Source organism: Scleropages formosus, chromosome 23 (genome assembly GCF_900964775.1).
Source record: "Scleropages formosus chromosome 23, fSclFor1.1, whole genome shotgun sequence".
Taxonomy (NCBI): domain Eukaryota; kingdom Metazoa; phylum Chordata; class Actinopteri; order Osteoglossiformes; family Osteoglossidae; genus Scleropages; species Scleropages formosus.
The window spans coordinates 19,126,073-19,146,324 of NC_041828.1; the positions used below are offsets into that span (position 1 = coordinate 19,126,073).

Sequence of the window (20,252 nt, forward strand, 5' to 3'; positions counted from 1 at the left end):
GGGTTTCTTTCCACAGTCCAAAAATGTGTGGAACAAGGCAGTGGTGACTGGTTTCTTTTGTGTGCTCCTTGACCATCAAAAAGTCAGGAGTCAAATTCATCTGTGACACTTACCCTCTTAGATGATCTAATATTTGTCCAGAAGAGTTGGGCAGTCAGTTGTACTTGGACCCTGGAGATTTATTTTTCTCCACTTTGTCACAGTGGGAATTTTTTTGTTCTCCTCTCCTCAGCTGCCAGCAGACTTATCCTAAATGTTAGCTGTTACTGCTGTTATGCTACTCTGTATTGCGTTGTTATATTGTATTGTATCCTGAACTTTGCTCATCTCTTTCTGTCACCTTGCTAAGAAGAGAACTCAATAAATATAAAATGAATTAAAATGAATCTGTAACAAAGATAGAGTACCCTAACACAACCCTCCTGTTGTCGCAACCACTCCCGCACCTCAACCAGAAACACTTGGCCGTAATTAGAGAAACCGGGTATAAAGAGCACCACTCCACCACTTCCCAGTTGTGGAATCTCAGTGAGACAACCATTCTCTCTATGCTCTTTGCTGTTGGAGAAGCTGCAGGGTCTCTTGGAGAGTGATTAACAGTTGCTGCAAGGTCTGTTCGTGAGAACCGAGCAGAACTTTCTGAGCTGAAACCACAGTCCGAAGCCTCTCGATTTCCGCTGGGACCATGTTGTATGGTGGAATCTTCTGTGACACGTTGAAGAACTGGGGAACTGACCCAGGTGCAGGATCGTTTGTATGTTGGTTGAAAGGGCAAGGCAAATCTCGTAGTCGGGGCAGATGAAGGTTCAGATCTGAGGGGCGAACATAGTACCGAAGGTGATCCAGAGACGAGGTTGAAGGAATAAGCGTTGGTTGTGGCTGTGGGAGACAGGATACAAGTAAGAGGAGACAGGCAAGGGTAAATGAGGAAGGGAGACGTAAGGTGAGTATCTGGTTTGAGAGCGCAGAGGGGACAGTTGTTTCATTGAGATTCTGCAACTGGGAAGCGGTGGAGTGCTGCTCTTTAAACCCGGTTGTTCTAATTACGGCCAGGTGCTTCTGGTTGAGATGCGAATGAGGTTGTGACACCTGTATCTGTCAGGAGTCCGATGGACCTGTATGTTATGTTCCAATAGTTTGCCATATTTATGTTCTACTACTAGTTTTTTCCACTGTTTATTACCAAAGTCATACAGCTTGTAAGTGTACATTCTGTTTGCTATGCTTTTTACAATTTAATTTTCTTTGTCTGCACTAGGTAAACTGACTATACAGTATTTGGCATCAAGAGCTTAAATATATAAATAAATGGTGTGATAAGTACATTACACTTCCCCTTTTAAGAAAACTAACCTGAACATTATATGGTCTACTCAGGAGAGGAATCACTTTGCTCCTCTGCTGTGTTTGTTGTCAGTCCCTATGAGACAATGACACCATTTGCTAGGAGGCACTACAATGAGCTCACACAGGATTGGGCTGCTTAATTAGCTTGATGCAACTATCCAGTTCAGGTTGTTTTTTGGAAATTTGTTGCTTATGAATAAAACTTATTGTTGCAATAAGTGTGGAAGTGAGAGCAATATGGCTAAATTTCAGGACCAGATGTTGAGTCAATAAATGTGATCAACTTATCAAATCAGACAGCTTGATTTTACTATTACAGGGAAGTATGAAAATACTAACATATGAACTATAAAATAACAAAGAAGTACCAACATATGAATCTTAGAATTATGTCAGTTAAATCTAAAACTTGTTAAATCAAACACTTTCTGTACAGCAGAATATGAGAACTGGTGGCACTGAGAGACAACAAAAGTGACAATTTTTTGTCATTTTTGGCACTGGAAGTTCATAGGATTGTTAAAAATATCACACTGTTGCTACTGCTTGCACCTCTAAGCACCACCAACCACTTTATTCCTTTTAAGCTCTTCCTCATTGACAATGGAGCAGATGACTGGCGTATCGCCATGACAACAGAGCGAGTACTGCTGATTGCCTTGGAGCTGCTCGTGTCGGCAGTCCACCCGGTGCCTGGTGACTTCACGTTTCACTGGCGGGCGCGGCTGGCCTTCTCCTACACACCGTCGCTTGCGAAGGCCGATGTGGACATGGTGCTTTCAGTGCCCATGTTCTTGCGACTCTACCTCATCGCTCGCGTAATGTTGCTGCACAGCAAGCTGTTCACTGATGCCTCATCACGGAGCATCGGGGCCCTAAACAAGGTCAGCTTTTCCCCAATAGTGCTACCTCAACCCATTTACACGACTGTAAATTTAGTGGTGTAGTGATGTTAAAACAATTTACTTCAGTTAATGTACAGAACATTATTACAAGCATCTTTTGATTTATAAAATGAAATGCTTACTGAGACGGTGCAAATATTGAAATTTTGGATAGTGAAAGCCTATTTCTGTCTATTTTAAATGGGGGAAAAATAATAATGCATTCCCAACCCATTCAAAAACTGCAAAGGAGTTTTCCGAAATTACTCCTCTGGGGTAATTCTCATTTTTGTTTTTAATTCAGCAGTTCCTCACTGAATGAGCAGCAAATCAAGCACGGATCCACTGAACATGTTTAGTGTAAACAACTTTTTAAAACTGCACACTGTTGACAAAGTGCACATACATACCTAAAAAACCATCAGCTGAAGTTTACTGTTAATTGCTCTATCTTTACAATCATTCAATTATACAACACACCCAGTATGTTCGACAGACTCCACTGGATTTTCATACACTCCCATAATTTGCCACTGTTTTAAAGCAACATTTTCACATTCCTAACTGTCACGTCCACGCCCGCACCATAATCGACAGCACCTGACACCAATCAAGCACCTGACTGACCACTCACCTTTAAAAGACCCTCCTCAGCTCCCATGGAATCTCATTTGAGACATCCTTCCTCCTGTGCTATGTCCTGCTCTTCCTCATCCCTTGTTTCCTGTATCCGTTCTCCGGTTTTCGACCCTCCGCTTCATCCCCTGACCACGTCCTTGGATCCTCGCTCTCGCTCTGACCGCCGATCGACCGACCCTTCGCCTGTCCCCGACGACGAGAACACGCCTGACCCCTTAGGCAGACGAACGATCCTGCACTTGGGTCCAGCCGTCCTGGCGTCCTTGGTTCCGCATGACACTAACACACCAACAGATCAGAGAGCTCTGGATACAGACATACCAGCTATAGCACTTTAGCTTCACTCACATGACACTTACCTGAGTCTTTTTTCCCCACAAATCAAAAATGTGTATGGAAAGCCTGGAGTTATACTGAAATTTTGGATAAATTCGGATAACGACGGTTCATAAATCTAGGGATGCCTGTAAATAAGTAAGGCACTGTTGTCTGTATACTACAGCTGAAATGGAGTGCTATGATGAATGTGGGAGTTGAGGTTAAGGGTTAAGCTAATGTAGTTGATGCTGAGCAGAATTATTCATTGTGCCACCAGGTGCACTTCAACACGCGGTTTGTGATGAAGACCTTGATGACCATCTGTCCTGGGACTGTGCTACTAGTCTTCAGCATATCCCTGTGGATCATTGCAGCTTGGACTGTGCGTGTCTGTGAGAGGTGAGAGAAGCCACTCACTGTATAACAAGTGAGCCATTATGAATCACAGGATTGTAGATGAGGCAGTACATAAAATATAAAGATCATTTAAATAAAGCACAGAATATAGAATATAATCTTGTGATAGTTAAGATAGGGAGGATGAGGGACCTGGCAATCTGGGAATCCATCATAAGCTTCATAATTCATCATAAGCTCGACAGGTTAAAACCTGAAAAATGTAAATCCAAGGAATCATAAAATGTATAGCCAATCAACCTAAACCTTAACAACAGTAAATGTGAACGCCATGAACATGTATCCAGGCAACAAAGAGCATAGATGCATTACAGAAATAAAAAATAAACAGTTGAAACTGTTACTAGTAGTTAGCCGATACATTTGTTCATTTTTGCTGACACCTTTTTCCAAAGCAACTTGCAAGGTTAAGCTATGTACAATTACTTCCCATTTATATAGCTGAGTAATTTTACTGGAGCAGTTTAGGGTACATGTGTTGCTCTAGGGTATTACAGCAGTAAGTGAGAATCAAACCCATGACCTTTAGATCTGAAAGCTGCAGCATGCACCACTACTGTATGCTATCTGCTGCGCAATAAGTAGGTAGGGAGCCCATGTGGATGATGAAATAGATTTAATACACATTCTGAAGCAAAACATTTTGACCAGTTTGACAGAACTGTATTTCAAATTCACTGGTAGGTTTGTGTTGTGGTGCAGCATCTGAAACAAATCCAAAAATGTGTGGTTGCTGCTGTATAGCTAAACAGATACAGTGTGTATTTTGTATGTAGAACAGTATGTAACCAGAATTTAAACCAAGTGACTGATGTAACACAGAACTTAAATCCAGCCAATGCAAATCTGGGAAACCAGAATGTGTAAACACTCACCATGAAAGCAGGAAATGTGGATGGTAAATTAATCGTAAATCCGACAAATCACAGTAAATATAGGACATGTGAGGCCCTTCTCTTTCACCTCCCCTCCTTCAGAACATCTCTTTCCCTTTATCTGTACTTTGCGCACAATCCCTGTCCCACGGAATCCTCTCTTCCTCTTCTCAGTGCAAAGCTATTTTCAGTGTTGCATTCTCGATTGTTTGTTCTCATAGAGCAGTTGGCCATTTTCTAGCGCTCTTAACAAGAAGTCATTGGTTGCTTAGTTTTAAAAGTGTATTACTGTCTCAGTCAGATTCCCCCATGAGTGTTCTGTGAATCCAATTGCATATTTTGGAGTTTGCACAAGTGTTTAAAAGCAGAGACTGGTCCAGTTTTGCTCCACTTCACCTTTCAAGAGCTTCAATAGCCCTGTTATACTGCCATGCACAAAACTAGGCATGTATTGAAGAATTAAGTGCTGGCTATTCTGGTGGTGAACAGCTGCTCTGTAATTTATTTTAATTGAAATATTACTGTGGAAATTTTTCAACGTCAGGAATAAATTACTCATTAATTTGTTAAATGATAAAGGTCTGAAAACACATTTACTCATGCAGATACACTTAGCACAAGATAAGGCAGCGTTATTTTCAATGTTGTATTATGTGAGGTTGAAAATTATTTTTAAGATTCTCACCTCTCTTCCATATTATAAGTTCTATCCTTATTCTCAGTAAGCTGTGACTAAGTGTAGCTTTGAGACAAAATTGTTTTACATTGTCATAGTAAAAAACTTTCATCCAGGAGGTGAATAGACTGTTTAAACATGTCCCCTTTCCCCTGTTTCTCAGGTACCACGATGCACAAGATGTAACCAGCAACTTCCTGGGGGCCATGTGGCTGATCTCCATTACCTTCTTGTCCATTGGCTATGGAGACATGGTTCCGCACACCTACTGTGGCAAGGGTGTCTGCCTGCTCACTGGCATTATGGTAACTGTTCCCTAGCGTAACTGGACTGTCGGTATGGGGAAGCTGACATTGCTTTTGGCAGGAACAGGAGAAGCACACTAGTTACACACTAGTTAAAGATCTGTCTGAGACTCAACCAAAGTAAATTAAGTCCTGATGATGTGTCTGTATATATGTGCATGTACAGTCTCTACATATCTCTTTATCTCATAGCCTAAAACCATAACCTCCCACAACTTCCTTGTGCAACATCGCCCCACTGTCTTCATTTGTACCTTTCTGTATAGCTGTTTCTTGTCCTTCAGTTGGTGGATCTCTCTGTATGACTGCAGTCTGTCAATTTTCACCTCCCCATGTGTCCTGTAAGCCTGCCTGTGAGGTTTTACCTTACTAGTGATTCACTATCGCTGTGCTCCATTTTCTTTCTCTTTGTGACTGTGTTGCTATCTGGTTTGAGATCCATTAATGGCTGTGTACTGGCTGTGTTCTTTGCACCTGTCCAGGTATGATAAAAAGTTAGAGGTGCTTAGCCTTTTCACACCGTGTGCTTGTCTCCAGTGTACATGTGTACAGTGGCCAAGTCTTATTGGATTTGTACAGGCTTTAGACGTTCTCACTCCTATGAATCTCACTGCCTTGTGAGCAGTTTAGAGAGACACTGGCTAAGGGAGTGAACCCTGGATGAACATCCGGAGTCGAGTCCTTCAGTATCTGATACTGACTGCTTCTTCACCCTTCTTGCAAATCCTTCGATATCGTCGGTTCCAAACGCTGTCAGCCATGTTGTTTCCTTGTAACCAGCTGTTTTGTGGAGAGGGGGATCTGCTGTATGGAGAACAGCTGATCTTTCATATATCACATCCAGTCCTGATGCCTGGAGAAGAGACTTCAGCTTTTCAACATTGCATTGACAATACGGGAAGTACCACTTACTGATTAGAAGGATCACTGCTCAGTGGGTGTCGAGCGAAGCTCAAGGGGCTGTTCCCGCAGTGGGAGGGATTCTTTTTATTCCACTGGATAGCCTCCACCTGCTTTGAACTGGGTAGCCCCCTACCAGTAAGGTGCTGTAGTGGCAGGACTCACCTTCCTCATTGGGTACAAAGGGATAAAAGTCTGAGTCTGACAAGTAAAGTGAATGCTGTGCACCAAGCAAAAACAGGAATAAAATGAAAACAAATCAAAACAGAACCTGCTCTGAGACTAGAATCCTTGAACATACGGATCATGACAACAGTTTTAGGAGGACTTCCACAAAACCATCATCAATGTTGAGTTGAAAAGATGTAGACATAACCTCTCTACAGGAACCATGTCACACAGATGAAGAAGAAAAGGTCTATACCTTCTTTTGGCAAGGAGGGAGCTCTGGTAAACCTAGGGAACCTGGTGTCATATTTGCAGTCAAGAATTTAGATTTACTAATTTAGCTAACACGATTCTCCAAAACAACTTCCAGTGAACACACTGTAGTCTTATCGGTCTACACGCCTTATTCACCAAGGTGACTTACACTACTAGATACACTACTTACAATGAGTCACTTACCTATACAACAGTGAAACACAGTTTCTCCCTATCACTCACTGTGGCTGACTTTTAGAGTCACCAGTCCACTTGAACAGCATGTCTTTAGACTGTGGGAGGAAACCCACGCAGGCATGGGGAGAACATGCAAACTCCACACCCAGTGAGCAGGGATCAAACCCACGCCCTCTCACATTACCCAGGCGCTGTGAGACAACAGCACCACTCACTGTGCCACCATGCTGCAGGTTTCATGGTTTTTTTTTTTTTTTTGCTGATACCAATGGCTGAACTAGGAGACTAGATCAGCGAGAGTACTGGTATTCTGCCTTCAGAACTCTATGAGCCTGTCAGCCTTGCTTGTGTGAACACCCCAGCTGTGGATGCTTCTCCACATACCTTTTCTGCATGAATGTTCAGAAACATTCCTAGTCAAGAGCTGCTAATCCTCTTAGGAGACTTTAACTCTAGGGTGGGTGTTGATCATGACTCCTGACCATTCGTTTACACCTTTTGTTGCTTCTGGCTGACTTCACCTTGTCTTTCTACATGCTGTATGTATTGTTCAGAGACATTCAGCCTCTCACTGAAGCTCAAAAATGCTGAGAGCAAATATGGACATGCACGAGTACACCATGACAAATATACACTGACGCACATTCAAGGACAACACAGAGTGAGAGCTCGTGAGCTACCTACTCAGAGAAATTTAGTTTTAAAATGAGAACAAGGCAGCACAGATGAGTGAAAGATAGGAGTAATGTGTGTGTACACTGTGGGTTTCTCCTTGTGTTTTGCCTCGTGTTATGAAAGAGGAGGATGTGGATGTGTGTGAGAAGGTGTGACATAGTGAGACAAAAAAGTGAGAGGGGAAGGTGTTTTTGATAAAAGTGATCTTACAGACTCTCTGCAGGTAGAATTCTTGACCTTGTTGCCATGACTACAGCAAAGGCCGGTATTCTACTGGATTAAAGCATCGTCCTGGATTTGTTTGGTGTGGGGGGAGCTCATGTACCATGTTGAGGAAGTGTATAGGGTAATGTGCCTTATTTAATAATACGATTTAACAGTAAAAATTCATGTTAATTTAAAGGGAAAATAATTTTAAAAGAGAAACATATTTCAGAAAGCAACAAATGAATAAACTGAATAAATATGCTCTAATGTGCTAATAATATTTACGAAAATTTTTTAGAATATTAATGTTTAAGGAACATATACTCAGTAGTGCAAATATTTAAGCTAAACCTAAAAATACATAATAGTTTCTGGTATTTATAGGTGACTCTAAAGCACTATAAGTAACTGTTGTAAATGTATTTTGTTATTTCTGCTTGCATGCACAAGGTTACACAATGACAACAGACTTTTTACTGTAAACTTCCACCCACTCAGGAGCAATCACATATACACACAAACTGACATGAAGCTTATAAAAAAGAAAGATGAGAGAACTACCCTGAAGCGCTCTCAAATGGAACATTTTTAATTAACATTTCATGCCTACCCTCCATCACCTGAGCCTGCATTACAATCATCGCTTCCAGTTTTCCCCTCTCCAGCTTTCTCCCCCAGAGCAGGTTCTGGTTTGTTACACATGTATGGAGAGTAACAACCTTCTTATAGTTGCATACACATTCTGTATTACTCCACACCAATTGTCAGTACAATCAATAACACTACAGCAATAATGCAAACTGACACTGCAGTAAACAAATATAAACAAATAGCACGCACACACGTATGTATATATATATATATATATATATATATATATTATATATATATACAGAGAGAGAAAAAAGAAAGAAGAAAGTAAATACAGAGAAGCTGTTATTCTACATCTTCATGTACACAACAGAAATGTTGGTATCCCTATACCCATAAGAAAATGTGTTGCACTCTTCTGTTTTTTCATCAACTTCTCAGTTTCAGTAGGTCATGAAAGGCCTCCCTTCTTTCTCAGTCTCTGTCCTTTGTTTGAGAGGTGGGAGAAATGATGTAAAAATGATATGGTTGTTTATCACTAAAAAGTTTTGACAAAACACGGAATTTTGCAATACATCATTTTTGTTTTTGATGGGGACTCTGCTTGAGACGTTCCATGACTTTATTACTTCCTAACAAGAAACTGCTAGGCAAACCTTGTATTTTGACCACCTCACACAAAAACTGTACATACTGTATGTATGAGAAGTATGTGCTTTAAGAATTCTGTGTTTGTATCTTAATTTTGTGTTTGTAATGCTGTTCAACGCACTATTGTTTACTCTCAGTTAAGTGTCTCTTTGGAAAAAAGCAACTTGTAGGTTTTTTTATTCAGCTCATTCTACCAATTCTTCAGGCATCAAGTGTCTTTCATTGGAAGGAGAGGGAGGGGATTCTCAGTGTCTGGATGAAAAATGTGTCACCCACGGGTTGCAAATTCTTCCAGAACCATTGCTAGTTTGTTGAAGGAAATGCTGAACAAAGTCAGACTCAAGATGAAGGTCTCTCGCTCCTTTTTGTTTAAGCCTTCAAACTAAAGTAGAGTTTACAATTCACAGTATTTGTCTGGATCTGGGTGAATGAACATTATGTACTTCCAGGGTGCTGGCTGTACAGCGTTGGTGGTTGCTGTGGTGGCCAGAAAGCTGGAGCTGACCAAGGCAGAGAAACATGTTCACAACTTCATGATGGACACCCAGCTCACCAAGAGAGTAAGTTGAGTCAAATACCCAATATGAGACCCCATTGCCCCATTGCAGATCTCACTGCCTTAAATACACAGACCTATGATCCACAGTGATGAAATGTTCCACACAGTCCATGGTGTTAATTTCCTAAAGATACTAAAATACTGTTATTTTCTTTCCATTTTTCTATGACTATACTGTTTTGCTAAATTTTGATCTCCCTGTTGAATGCATGGAATGAGTTTGCCTGTCATCGCTATCTTTTGTATGCAAAAGCCAAGAAAAATGACTGAACTGTAGATGTTAAGCTGTGCAGCATTCCGAACTTTAACATATTTGATAGTTATTATAGTTCTCCAAAATGTTTTCCCAAATGTACTTTGTGAGGGTTTGAGTACCAAAGTCTACACTCTGTTCCGGTGTTGAGAATTTGGGACTGTACTGTAAAAAGCCAAATGAGGAAGGAGCAGATGTTTCAAGCTCACAAGTGTATCATCACTGCCACTAATTTGTGAAGATGGATGAATCCTGGGAAAATGTATGGCACTGCTGTGGCTAGAACCAGAGTTCTGTGACCAGTTAGATGTATCCTTTGTTTTTCATAGCGGTGGTACTTAATTGGTACTGTTCCACTGGGGGTGCTAGGGGCGGGGCCTTTGCGTCTAAGGATGCCGAATTAGTGGAGCTGTTCAGCCCAAGTGTTGAATCGTTCATTCTTCAGTACAGGCTGCAGAAGTCTCTGTTTTCTGCTCTATTAATCCTGCAGTTTTTTTCTTCTCTCTCTGGGGGGTAAGTCGTGTTTGTGTAAGGTGGGGATTCCTCAGAAAAAGAGAGAGACAGCTACAGGGGAGACCCAGTTCCTTGTTGTTGCTATGGCTACAGTAAATCCTCTGACAAAATAAATAAATTAATATCTGACAGCAACAGATGCAACATTGCTGTAACAAGTAATAGATAGAGATGTGTTATAGTGTTTTTACTGTAATATTTAAATAATTATTCAGGCGATTGAGTAGTTTATAACCAAGGTCTGGCTTCACTGTGATCCTTCTTGACTGTCTTCGTCTGTCTTACAACTTTGATTGTTCCAGATAAAGAATGCAGCAGCCAACGTGCTCAGGGAGACCTGGCTCATCTACAAACACACCCGCTTGGTGAAGAAGATTGACCATGCCAGGGTGCGCAAGCACCAGAGGAAGTTTCTGCAGGCCATTCACCAGTGAGATGCCTTCCTGCAGCCCCTCCTCTGCCTTACACTGGGCTGAGTACTTTACTGCAGAAATTCCCATTAAATACCTTTTTGAAGTAGTATACTGCAACATGTCCTTTCTGGGTTTTGAACTTAGAAACTTTTTACAAGGCCCTACTATGCTAATGTTCCACTGTATTTTCACAAAAGAAAAAATAATCAGTAATATGAATTTATTACAGAAAGGAGCAGTATTTTACAGTATACATGTTTAAACCCCTAATGCAGTGTTTTTCTCCTTAGACATTTTTATTGATTTTTACATTCATCTGACATATTTCTCCAAAGTGACTTAAAATTGTTTACCCGTTTATACAGTTGGGTAATTTGACTGCAGCAGTTTTGGGTAAGTACCTTGTTCAAGGGTACTACAGCTCAGATTCAAACCTGCAACCCCTGGGTCCACAGGCAGCAGTTCTAATCACCATGTGTCCAGCTGCCCTTAAAATTGCTTTGATTTGGTTGTTCAGATATTTTGCCAGTTTTTCTTGATGTATAAATAAGTCCTTGTTTCTCTAAGCTCATTTCCTGTTGCCAGTGCTGAACACTGAGCTACTGACCATGATTTTCCCTAGACTACGCAGTGTAAAGATGGAGCAGAGGAAGCTCAATGATCAAGCGAACATGTTGGTGGACCTCTCCAAGGTAAGGAACATCCCATTAACACTGGACGTGACAACTGTACTGTATCTGCTCACCACACATACCTGCGTTGTGTAATCCTCTATTACGCCCACACAGGTTCAGCACTTTACACACACACATCAATTCTGCTTTTGTTCCGCAGTCAGATTACACCTACACTGACACTGTATCATACACATACATCTGGGCTGCCTGTACGACACTGACACTAGAGCTACACACCATTTCTGCATATTTACAGCCACTTACTGATTCTCTACTACAGTTACGCATATGCAAATTACAAACTGTAATGAGTCTTCTGCAGCCAAATTATCACCAGTGCAAAAATAAACACTATGTCAGGAAACTGAATTGTCACTAGTAAGAAAAAAATTACAGAAGAATTCAATGGTGCGCATGAATCTAAGTTACATCAGTTCTAAATGCAGTTTTTAATAAAAGAATTATCACTAGTTAGAGCTAGTGTACGCAATAGTGGAAAGAAATATAACTAGTTCTGTTTTTTGGATAGGGGGCTGCTGTAGTGCAGTGGGTTTGGCTGGGTCCTGCTCTCTAGCAGGTCTGGGGTTCGAGCCCTGCTTGGGGTGCCTCGCGATGCACTGGCGTCCTGTCCTGGGTGTGCCCCCTCCAGCCTTGTGCCCTGTGTTGCTGGGTTAGGCTCTGGGATGGGGTGAATTGTTTCAGACTGTGTCTGTGTTTTTTTTGATATATGGGCTTAGATATAAAGAAAGAATTTTTATGCACAGCTTGTTGTTTCCACTGCATCCTACACTGTCAACCATTACTCCCTCCTTAGTTTGATAGAACGATTTCCATTTACACTTACATTTATTCATTCAGCAGATGCTTTTGTCCAAAGCGACGTACATCTCAGCAAAAGTACAATTTATGCATTACAGAAAGAGAAAGCGACATAGCTGCAGACATGTCACTCAAGTAAACCTAGTTTCTTACCTACCAGTTGCTGCACCAAGGTTCAACGTTCAAGTAGGTGCATAAAACACAGGATAGACAAATCCTGATGCCACCACAATGGAGCTGGAACCAAGAATCTCCATGATTTGGTATGAGAGGATTCCCATTCCCAGTTTGAATCCTACCTGTCAAGCATGTCTTATCAAATGGTTTAGCGTGGCGCCTTTTTTGTCCTTCAACCTTTCTCAAGAGGTATTCCACAGGGCTCAGTACTTGGACCTTTACTCTTTTCTATTCATACCTCCTCACTTGGCTCAGTCATTGCCTACCACACCATCTGTCAGCGCTATGCAGATGATACACAGCTCCTCCTATCATTTCTTCCATCTGACACCACTATATCCTCATGCTTTGCAGCATGTCTCTCTGACATATCTAAATGGATGACTGATTACTACTTGCAACCACCTGCCATATCTTGCTCATGAATCCATATCCTCTTCAACATCTGTTGAATATACCACTTCGTTACACCACACTGAGCCTAGCTTCTGATCTAGGCCATGGTGATATCTCACCTGGCCTGCTGCAATGCCCTCCTTTCTGGTCTTCCAGGCTCTGCCATCAAATCTCTGCAGCTGTGATAGAATGGTGGAGCACAAGTTGTGTTCAGCCTGCCAAAACCTTCCCACGTTTTCCATTCTTGTCTTTTCATTGACTTTCTGTAGCTGCATGCATGAAGTTCATGACTCTGGATATGCCCTACAAGACAGTCAAAGGTCAGTCTTCCCAGTACTGACAAAACCTGATCTGTCCCTGCACCCCAGTAAGTCTTGGCCTCAGTGTGGTGGAATGAACTCCTGCTGACCTATTTCTCTCCTGAGCCCCTGAATTGTTTGTAAGTTATCCCTTCACTAACTGTTACTTGTACGTATCTATTTACTTTTGTAGGCCTTTGTCACTTTTATAGCTAGATACTTAAATATGGGTGCTATGACAATGGCTGTATCAAGCAGAATCAGAATGAGTTTTAGTGGCCAAGTGTGCTGACACACACAAGGAATTTGCTGTGGTTCTAGATGCTTCCGGTATTTACAGACACCAAATAAGATGTTCTTCAGTAATCATATGTTTATAATCCCTCTGTTGTGAGATGTACTTTTCGTTACTCTGAACTGCACGTTGCTTGGTAGAAAAGCATCTGCTGAAAACAGAAATGCCAAATGTAAATATTTCATATCACCCCTTTCCTAGTACACATATTCACATAGCTATCATTCACAAAGCTATCATTTAAATAGTAAGATATGTGGATAAAAGTAACAAATGGATAAGGACAGGATTCATTGTACTACATCAGTGCAGTGCAGTGGCACAGTGGGTTGGACTAGATCCTGCTCTCCAGTGGGTCTGGGGTTCGAGTACCGCTTGTGGTGGACTGGCGTCCCCTCCAGCCCTATGCCCTGGGTGGGGCTGCAACCCCTGTATAGGACAAGCGGTTCAGACCTCAGGGCAAAGACTGATGAAAAAAATTGGCTTTAAATTTTGAGCCCCTTGGGAGACAGAAGAACAGGAGTCCAGAAGTGAACTAGCATAGCTTTCTTCCTGAGGTGTAGGGTCACTTATGGTACTCAGAATACCACAAGAAAAGAATTAGTTAACACCAGTGATACATCATCTTGCATCACTTATTATTTGGAACCTCAAACATGTTATTATAATGAAGTAATTGTCACAATCTCCCTCCATCTGTCCCTGTTTTGAGACATGGATATAGATGTTCTGGACCATAATGCACTCTGAAGCCTTGTTTTGCATGCATAACCACATTCTTCAGTGATGTCTCATAAGTCCCTGGCTCTGTTCCTATCCTCTCTGCTCACCCTGCTTTCTTCCGGCATGTCTTTTCCCTCTTCCCTCTCTCTCTCACCCCTGTTTGATCTCCTCCTCAGCATGTCTGTCCTTTCTAATGCTCATCCTTCTGCCCGGCAGATGCAGAGCGTGATGTACGAGCTGATGTCGGAGCTCAGCGAGAGAAGCGAAGACCTGGAACGGCAGATGCTGGGTCTAGAGCGCCGTGTGGAGCAGCTGACAGCTGGCTTCAGCGCTTTGCCTGCCCACCTGTCCGCCACACTCTCTGCCCAGCACAGTGCCTTGCTGCAGCAGTTGCAGAATCGGCCCCGGGGCGGAGGGCCCAAGAGTGAGGGCAGCCCCAACACGAGCTCCTCCAGCTGTTGAAGCAGAAGTATGAAGGGCTGTGGACAAACCTTAGCGGTGGGCAGATGCAATACAACCTTTTCCAGGGCAAGTCTTAGGTGAAAATAGATGGAGTATAAACTCCTCCAACCGAGGATGGGCAGGCTCAAGAATTTTGGGCCAGTCTTAGAGGAGACTCGGTCCAGTATAACCCCCCTCCAGCAGTTGATGGACACCACCAGACAGATAATTGGGAAGTCTTGGGGAAACTAGGTATTGTAGGTATAAGCTAATCTAGTTCCTGAGAAGGATGGGCCTGAGATGAAAGGCATTCTTAGAATAAGCTCCTTCATCTTTGGATAAACCAAAAAATGGCTGAGGCAAGGTAGAGCAGAAGAGTGGACTAACAGCCTAGCAAACCCTGGACAAGCTGAGAGGGATACAGCAAAGTTATTTAAAAACATGCTTGGAACTAGCTTCTGGACTGGGAGGGAGGACCAAACCAGGAGAGTGTAGGACAGTCATGTAGACTGAGACCGAAATATGGGGAAGATACAGAGCATAAACTTTTCAATTATAACAGTTCAGTCTGTCTTTTGTTGGAGGTCAGCCATCCCTTTAACAAAGGAATATTTAGCACTCTCTTTTTTTCTGAAACCTAGAAACAATGCTGTTAAAATCTGTGAAAAAATACTGTTTGCTCTTTTAATCAGCCTGCTTTATACCGTGCACACCATGATAATTTACCTCTGAGACTGATCTCATGGAAATTATGGCATAATAAGGACTTCAAAAGTTGTATCTAAGGAGCAAAGCATCTTACCTTTACATTTATTCATGCTTTTCTCCAAAGTGACAATGGTAAGATACTTACAACAAGTTACACATTTTTCGAACAGTGTAGTTTTTACTGGAGCAATTTACAATAAGTATTTTGCTCAAGGTCACTACAGTAGAGAATGGGAATCAAACCTATGACCTTTGAATCCAAAGGCAAATGCCCTTCCTTACCTGTACTCACCATATTGCCTGTTTTTTAGTGATGTGTTTTGATTTAAAATTTGTCAACAGCTTATATGTGGTACTTTATACCTATTTGCCTCATGTTACTATGATAGTTTTGTATTAACTTTGTTGCTTCTAGATTGTCACTTGAAGTGCCCTGGTGGTAAATTGCAATTTTTCTCTTTGGGGCATGAGGGACCAGTTAAATAGAAGTGCCAAGTGCCTACTCCTCAGGTTGGCATTCAGCTGTAGTGGACTGGCCCAGTAGTCACCCTGTGAGCTGAAAGCATTTTAGGTTCTCCCTCCTTTCTTTCAGGATATTGTGTGAGTTTGAGATAGAACTGGAACACATCACTGCATCAAATATCCAATATCTCACTGACAACTATTGTTACATGATTTCAAAAGCATTTTAAATAGTGCTACATTTAAATGCCATGGGAAGTGACTTGTTCAAATGATTTCAGCAATTTATAGCTGATGTGTTACTTATGAACCGTGGATGGTTCATACCTTAAATACATTTACATTTATGCATATGGCAGACACTTTTCTCTCAAGTATAAATGGAAGTAGATCCCTCAACAGAAGGCTTTGGTACATAGACACTAGTACATTTATGTGACCCTTCTCTCTAAAGCATCTTGCAGCGTTAAGCTACTTACAGCTATTTACCCATTTATACAGCTGGGTAGTTCTACAATTTATGATAAGTAGCTAGATCAAAGGTACTATAGTTGGAGAGAATATTGGAACCTGCAATCTGTGGTGCAAAAAGCAGTAGCTTTAACCACTATGCTACCAACCGTGTTTGTTCAATGCTCTCACCATTGTTGCACAAATACTCCTGCGGCTACTTACAGCACAGACAAAATAGGTTGATAAAAAGTTGGTGAAGGAGTAATTTATGAAAATTTCGTAAGCTTGGAAGGGAAATAGTTCATAATGAAATGAGCTTTGAGGCCTTATTTGAATGCTGGATTCAGTATATCTGGAAGAGAGAGGCAGTTCATTCCACCACATCCAGTCTAAGACTGAGAACCATCAAGCTTTAGATTTTGGACCTCTTGCGAGGGGGGTGAGCAGGTGGCCAGAGGTGAAGGAGCATGTTATTCTTGCTACAGATCAGGTTTGTAAGAGTAGAGATTATAGTTCTTTCCTGTCTTGTAGGCGGTAACCACAGTCATAAACTTAAGTAGGCAGCTACATGAAGCCAATAGAGGAAGACAGGGAAAGGTGACACGGGAACACTTTGGCAGATTGAATATGACTTGTGCTACAGCATTCTGTAACACCTGAGGAGGCTTGATGGTAGAGGTTGGAAGACTAGAGAGAAGGGCATTGCAGTGCTGCAGTTGAGAATTTATCATGCTCTCGATCGGGAGGTCGCTAGAGTGTGGTGTGAGGTGCTGTCGGATTCGATGGGAGTTAAACAGGATATGTCTACAGGAGAGAGATACAGCTGTAACAAAGACCAGAGTCAGTTCTCAGAGGCTTTCGACCTGTAACGATGAGATAAGTAAGTTGTCTAGTAGGATAGAGAGCTCTTGACAGCAGGAACGGCCAGCAGTCATCTAAGTAGATATGTCAATGGTATGAGAATATGTCTGTGTCCATTGGGGGGAACGTAGGAAGAGCATAATTTGCACAGCAGTGATAAAAGAAGTCATGGGACATAATGACTGAGCTAAGGGAAGCAGTACAGAGAGATAGACAGCTGTAAAGGACCAAGTACCAAGCCCTGTGGAACACCTTATGTTGATGAGATGTTGATGAGCACGAGAGGCAGTTATCGGAGATCGAGGAACTTCTAACACTGTGAAGAGGGCAGTCTCAGTAGTGTGCATCTTGAATGCAGAGCGATATCTATCAGGGAAATGAGTGTGGGTAGAGGATGTGGATAATTCATAGTAAACAGCATTCTCAAGGGTCTTTTAAAGGAACAGTGTGGGGGAGACAGGTCAATAATTCTGGGCTGAGTTTGGGTCAAGAGAGGATTTCTTCACTGCTTACATGTGGGCAGTTTGCAGACAGGAACCAGACCAAGAGGAACTGAAGGGTAATAAAATGAAATGGTTGCAGGAAGATGGTCTCTAAAAGAGGAGAGAAAATGGAGTCAAGGTGGCTGATGGTGGTTTGGTTAGAGAGCAAGGGATTAGAATGTGAGGAATAAGACTTTGTTGGGTGTCCCAGCATGAAAGGAGAAGCAAGATGTGAAAAATTTACTGGTGATGGCATTGATTTTGATGAGAAGAAACTGACCAATTGTTTGTAAAGCAGAGGACAAGAAACGAAAGGCACCTGAGTATATAGGGAAAAAGTATTAGACTATGGCTAAGACCATACAATCATGGTGACATAGTGTGGAACAAAAGTGAACATGGTCTTTACTTTTTGTATTATAAAATTATTTATTAGTTGCAGTTGACATTTATCACTAGTGTGACAATAATTAATTGCAAATATAATGAATGTATCATATTTAATAATACTAAATTATTATTAAAGAAGTTTTTCACTATTTTTCGATTTTATTTTATCAGAGACAAATAAAAGTATATTGGTTGTCAAGACCTAGTGTGGTGTGTCTTATTGCAAGCTGTGTTTCTGGTGTTTCTGTTAGAAACTTGTGGGGTTTCATGTGCTGTTCAACCCTGAACTTGTCCTTGGGTCCAGGTTTCAGCAGGACTCTCTCAATTGCTTGCAAGACTGGTAATCGAAAGTATGTTACACAGGTTGAAGTGTAAGGTTTACTTTACCAGTTTATGCAACTCAGTATATGTATTAACACAATTATTTAACGCTAGAGCGCCTTCTGGATATTTTACTGGCAAATATGGTTAACATCCATGTTATATAATGTCTGCTGTTTGTTGTATAAAAGTACAGCACAGTATTAAATGTTAAACTAGAGACTACATGTACTCCTGTTTCAGTCAAGCCTAAGTGCTGTCTATTTCCATGTGTTGAAGAACAGATTTACGTGTGGTTGAAGAACCACATGTTAAAGAACAGATATTCTCCGGGTTCACATTTCCTCTCTGAATCCAAGTACAGGGATGTTATTTAAATTTGAACAAAATTTCAAAGTGCTGAAATTTATATTTTAACTTAGTCGACTTTTGCAAGAGGGGGGTGCGGTGGTGCAGTGGGTTGGACTGGGTCGGACTGGGTCCTGCTCTCCCGTGGGTCTGGGGTTTGAGTCCCGCTTGGGGTGCCTTGCGATGGACTGGCGTCCTGTCCTGGGTGTGTCCCCTCCCCCTCTGGCCTTACGCCCAGTGTTGCCGGGTAGGCTCCAGTTCCCTGCGACCCCGTATGGGACAAGCGGTTTTTGTGTGTGTGTGTGTGTGTGTGTGTGTGTGTGACTTTTGCAAAAGCTGCTTATAATACCGTGGTTTACCCTTTTATACAGCTGGATAATTCTTATGTGTGTGTTTGTGTGTGTGCGTGTATATATATACACGCACACACACACACATATATATATTAAACAAATGACAAGGTGTGTTAAAAGGGGTCACTACAGGTCTGAAAGTTTGGTTTTTGGTTATGTGCTCCAGTATATCCATAGTACCACACATTGCTTTTCATTTCCTTTTTATTAAAATGGCTGGGTTATCTAACAACATGCATGATTTTTTGTTCTTCTGAATAAACAAATGCTGATGATTCTGAGAGTGTGCGTTTAACATATTAAAGTGTCTAACGTTGCCGCATGTACAGTCATACAGGAAAGCAGAAAATATCAGTACATATACTGCTGACACACCACCTGTTTGTGTTTATCTCCACCTTATGAAAGAATCATGAGCAAATTATTGTTAGTATATTTTCTGTTCCCCTTAAAAATGATTAATTTTATATTAATACAAAATAATTAATACAGAAATTTTTAATATTTTATATTGAAAATACAGTGAAAATGTGAACTAATTGCCTAGTATTTGTTGTTTATATATGAAATTTAAAAGAGGGGTAATAATATTTATAAAATGTTTATAATAATACAATTTTTTGTCATTTTATTATATTTTAAAGGCATTCATATGTATTTGTTTAATTAAACTGATACTTTGCTTTTGAATCTATATTATGAAAAATAAAGTTATAGCAGATACTAATTTCTACTACAAAAATCCTATGAAGAGTTTCACAGATGGGAAAAATGAACAGTAAGTCATCTGCTATTTACCACTGACAATGATATTCCTCCATGTCTATCATCTGTACTTTATGCTGATCTTTAATCTGAAAGGCTTACATTTAGGTAACTCAAATCAATAAGTAATTTGAGAGGCAAGGTAATGGGGTGATTTCTTTCGTATCAAGACACTCTATAAGAAATGAAAAAGTACAATTATATAAACAAGGCTTTTTGAAACGTGTCCTCAAAAAACAAGCAGAGAATCATTTTCTGAATAACTCTGGGCAAAAAGTTCAGCCATAATAATAATATTCCATATTATGGTGATGAATATACAGTACCGTTATAAGTAAAAGAAACACACATTTCCACTGGAATATTATTTTTCTTAGCATCGTGACAAATAAATCTGTCAGTTCTTACAGCAGAACAATGGATCCAAAGCTGAATCCA

The 20,252-nt window shown here is 41.1% G+C and overlaps 1 protein-coding gene across 2 annotated transcripts in view; it reads left to right on the forward strand.

The window, feature by feature from the left end:
- Window positions 1-15,376, forward strand: part of LOC108942472 (small conductance calcium-activated potassium channel protein 2-like) — a 31,887-nt gene extending 16,511 nt beyond the window's left edge. For both annotated transcript variants that reach the window (XM_018765868.2, XM_018765869.2), the window contains 7 exons: window positions 1,935-2,231; window positions 3,466-3,587; window positions 5,320-5,461; window positions 9,556-9,666; window positions 10,734-10,861; window positions 11,467-11,536; window positions 14,447-15,376. In XM_018765868.2, the coding sequence (XP_018621384.1) occupies window positions 1,935-2,231; window positions 3,466-3,587; window positions 5,320-5,461; window positions 9,556-9,666; window positions 10,734-10,861; window positions 11,467-11,536; window positions 14,447-14,692 (1,116 nt within the window). In that variant the 3' untranslated portion in view covers window positions 14,693-15,376. The remainder of the gene's footprint in view (window positions 1-1,934; window positions 2,232-3,465; window positions 3,588-5,319; window positions 5,462-9,555; window positions 9,667-10,733; window positions 10,862-11,466; window positions 11,537-14,446) is intronic.
- Window positions 15,377-20,252: the final 4,876 nt, after the last annotated feature.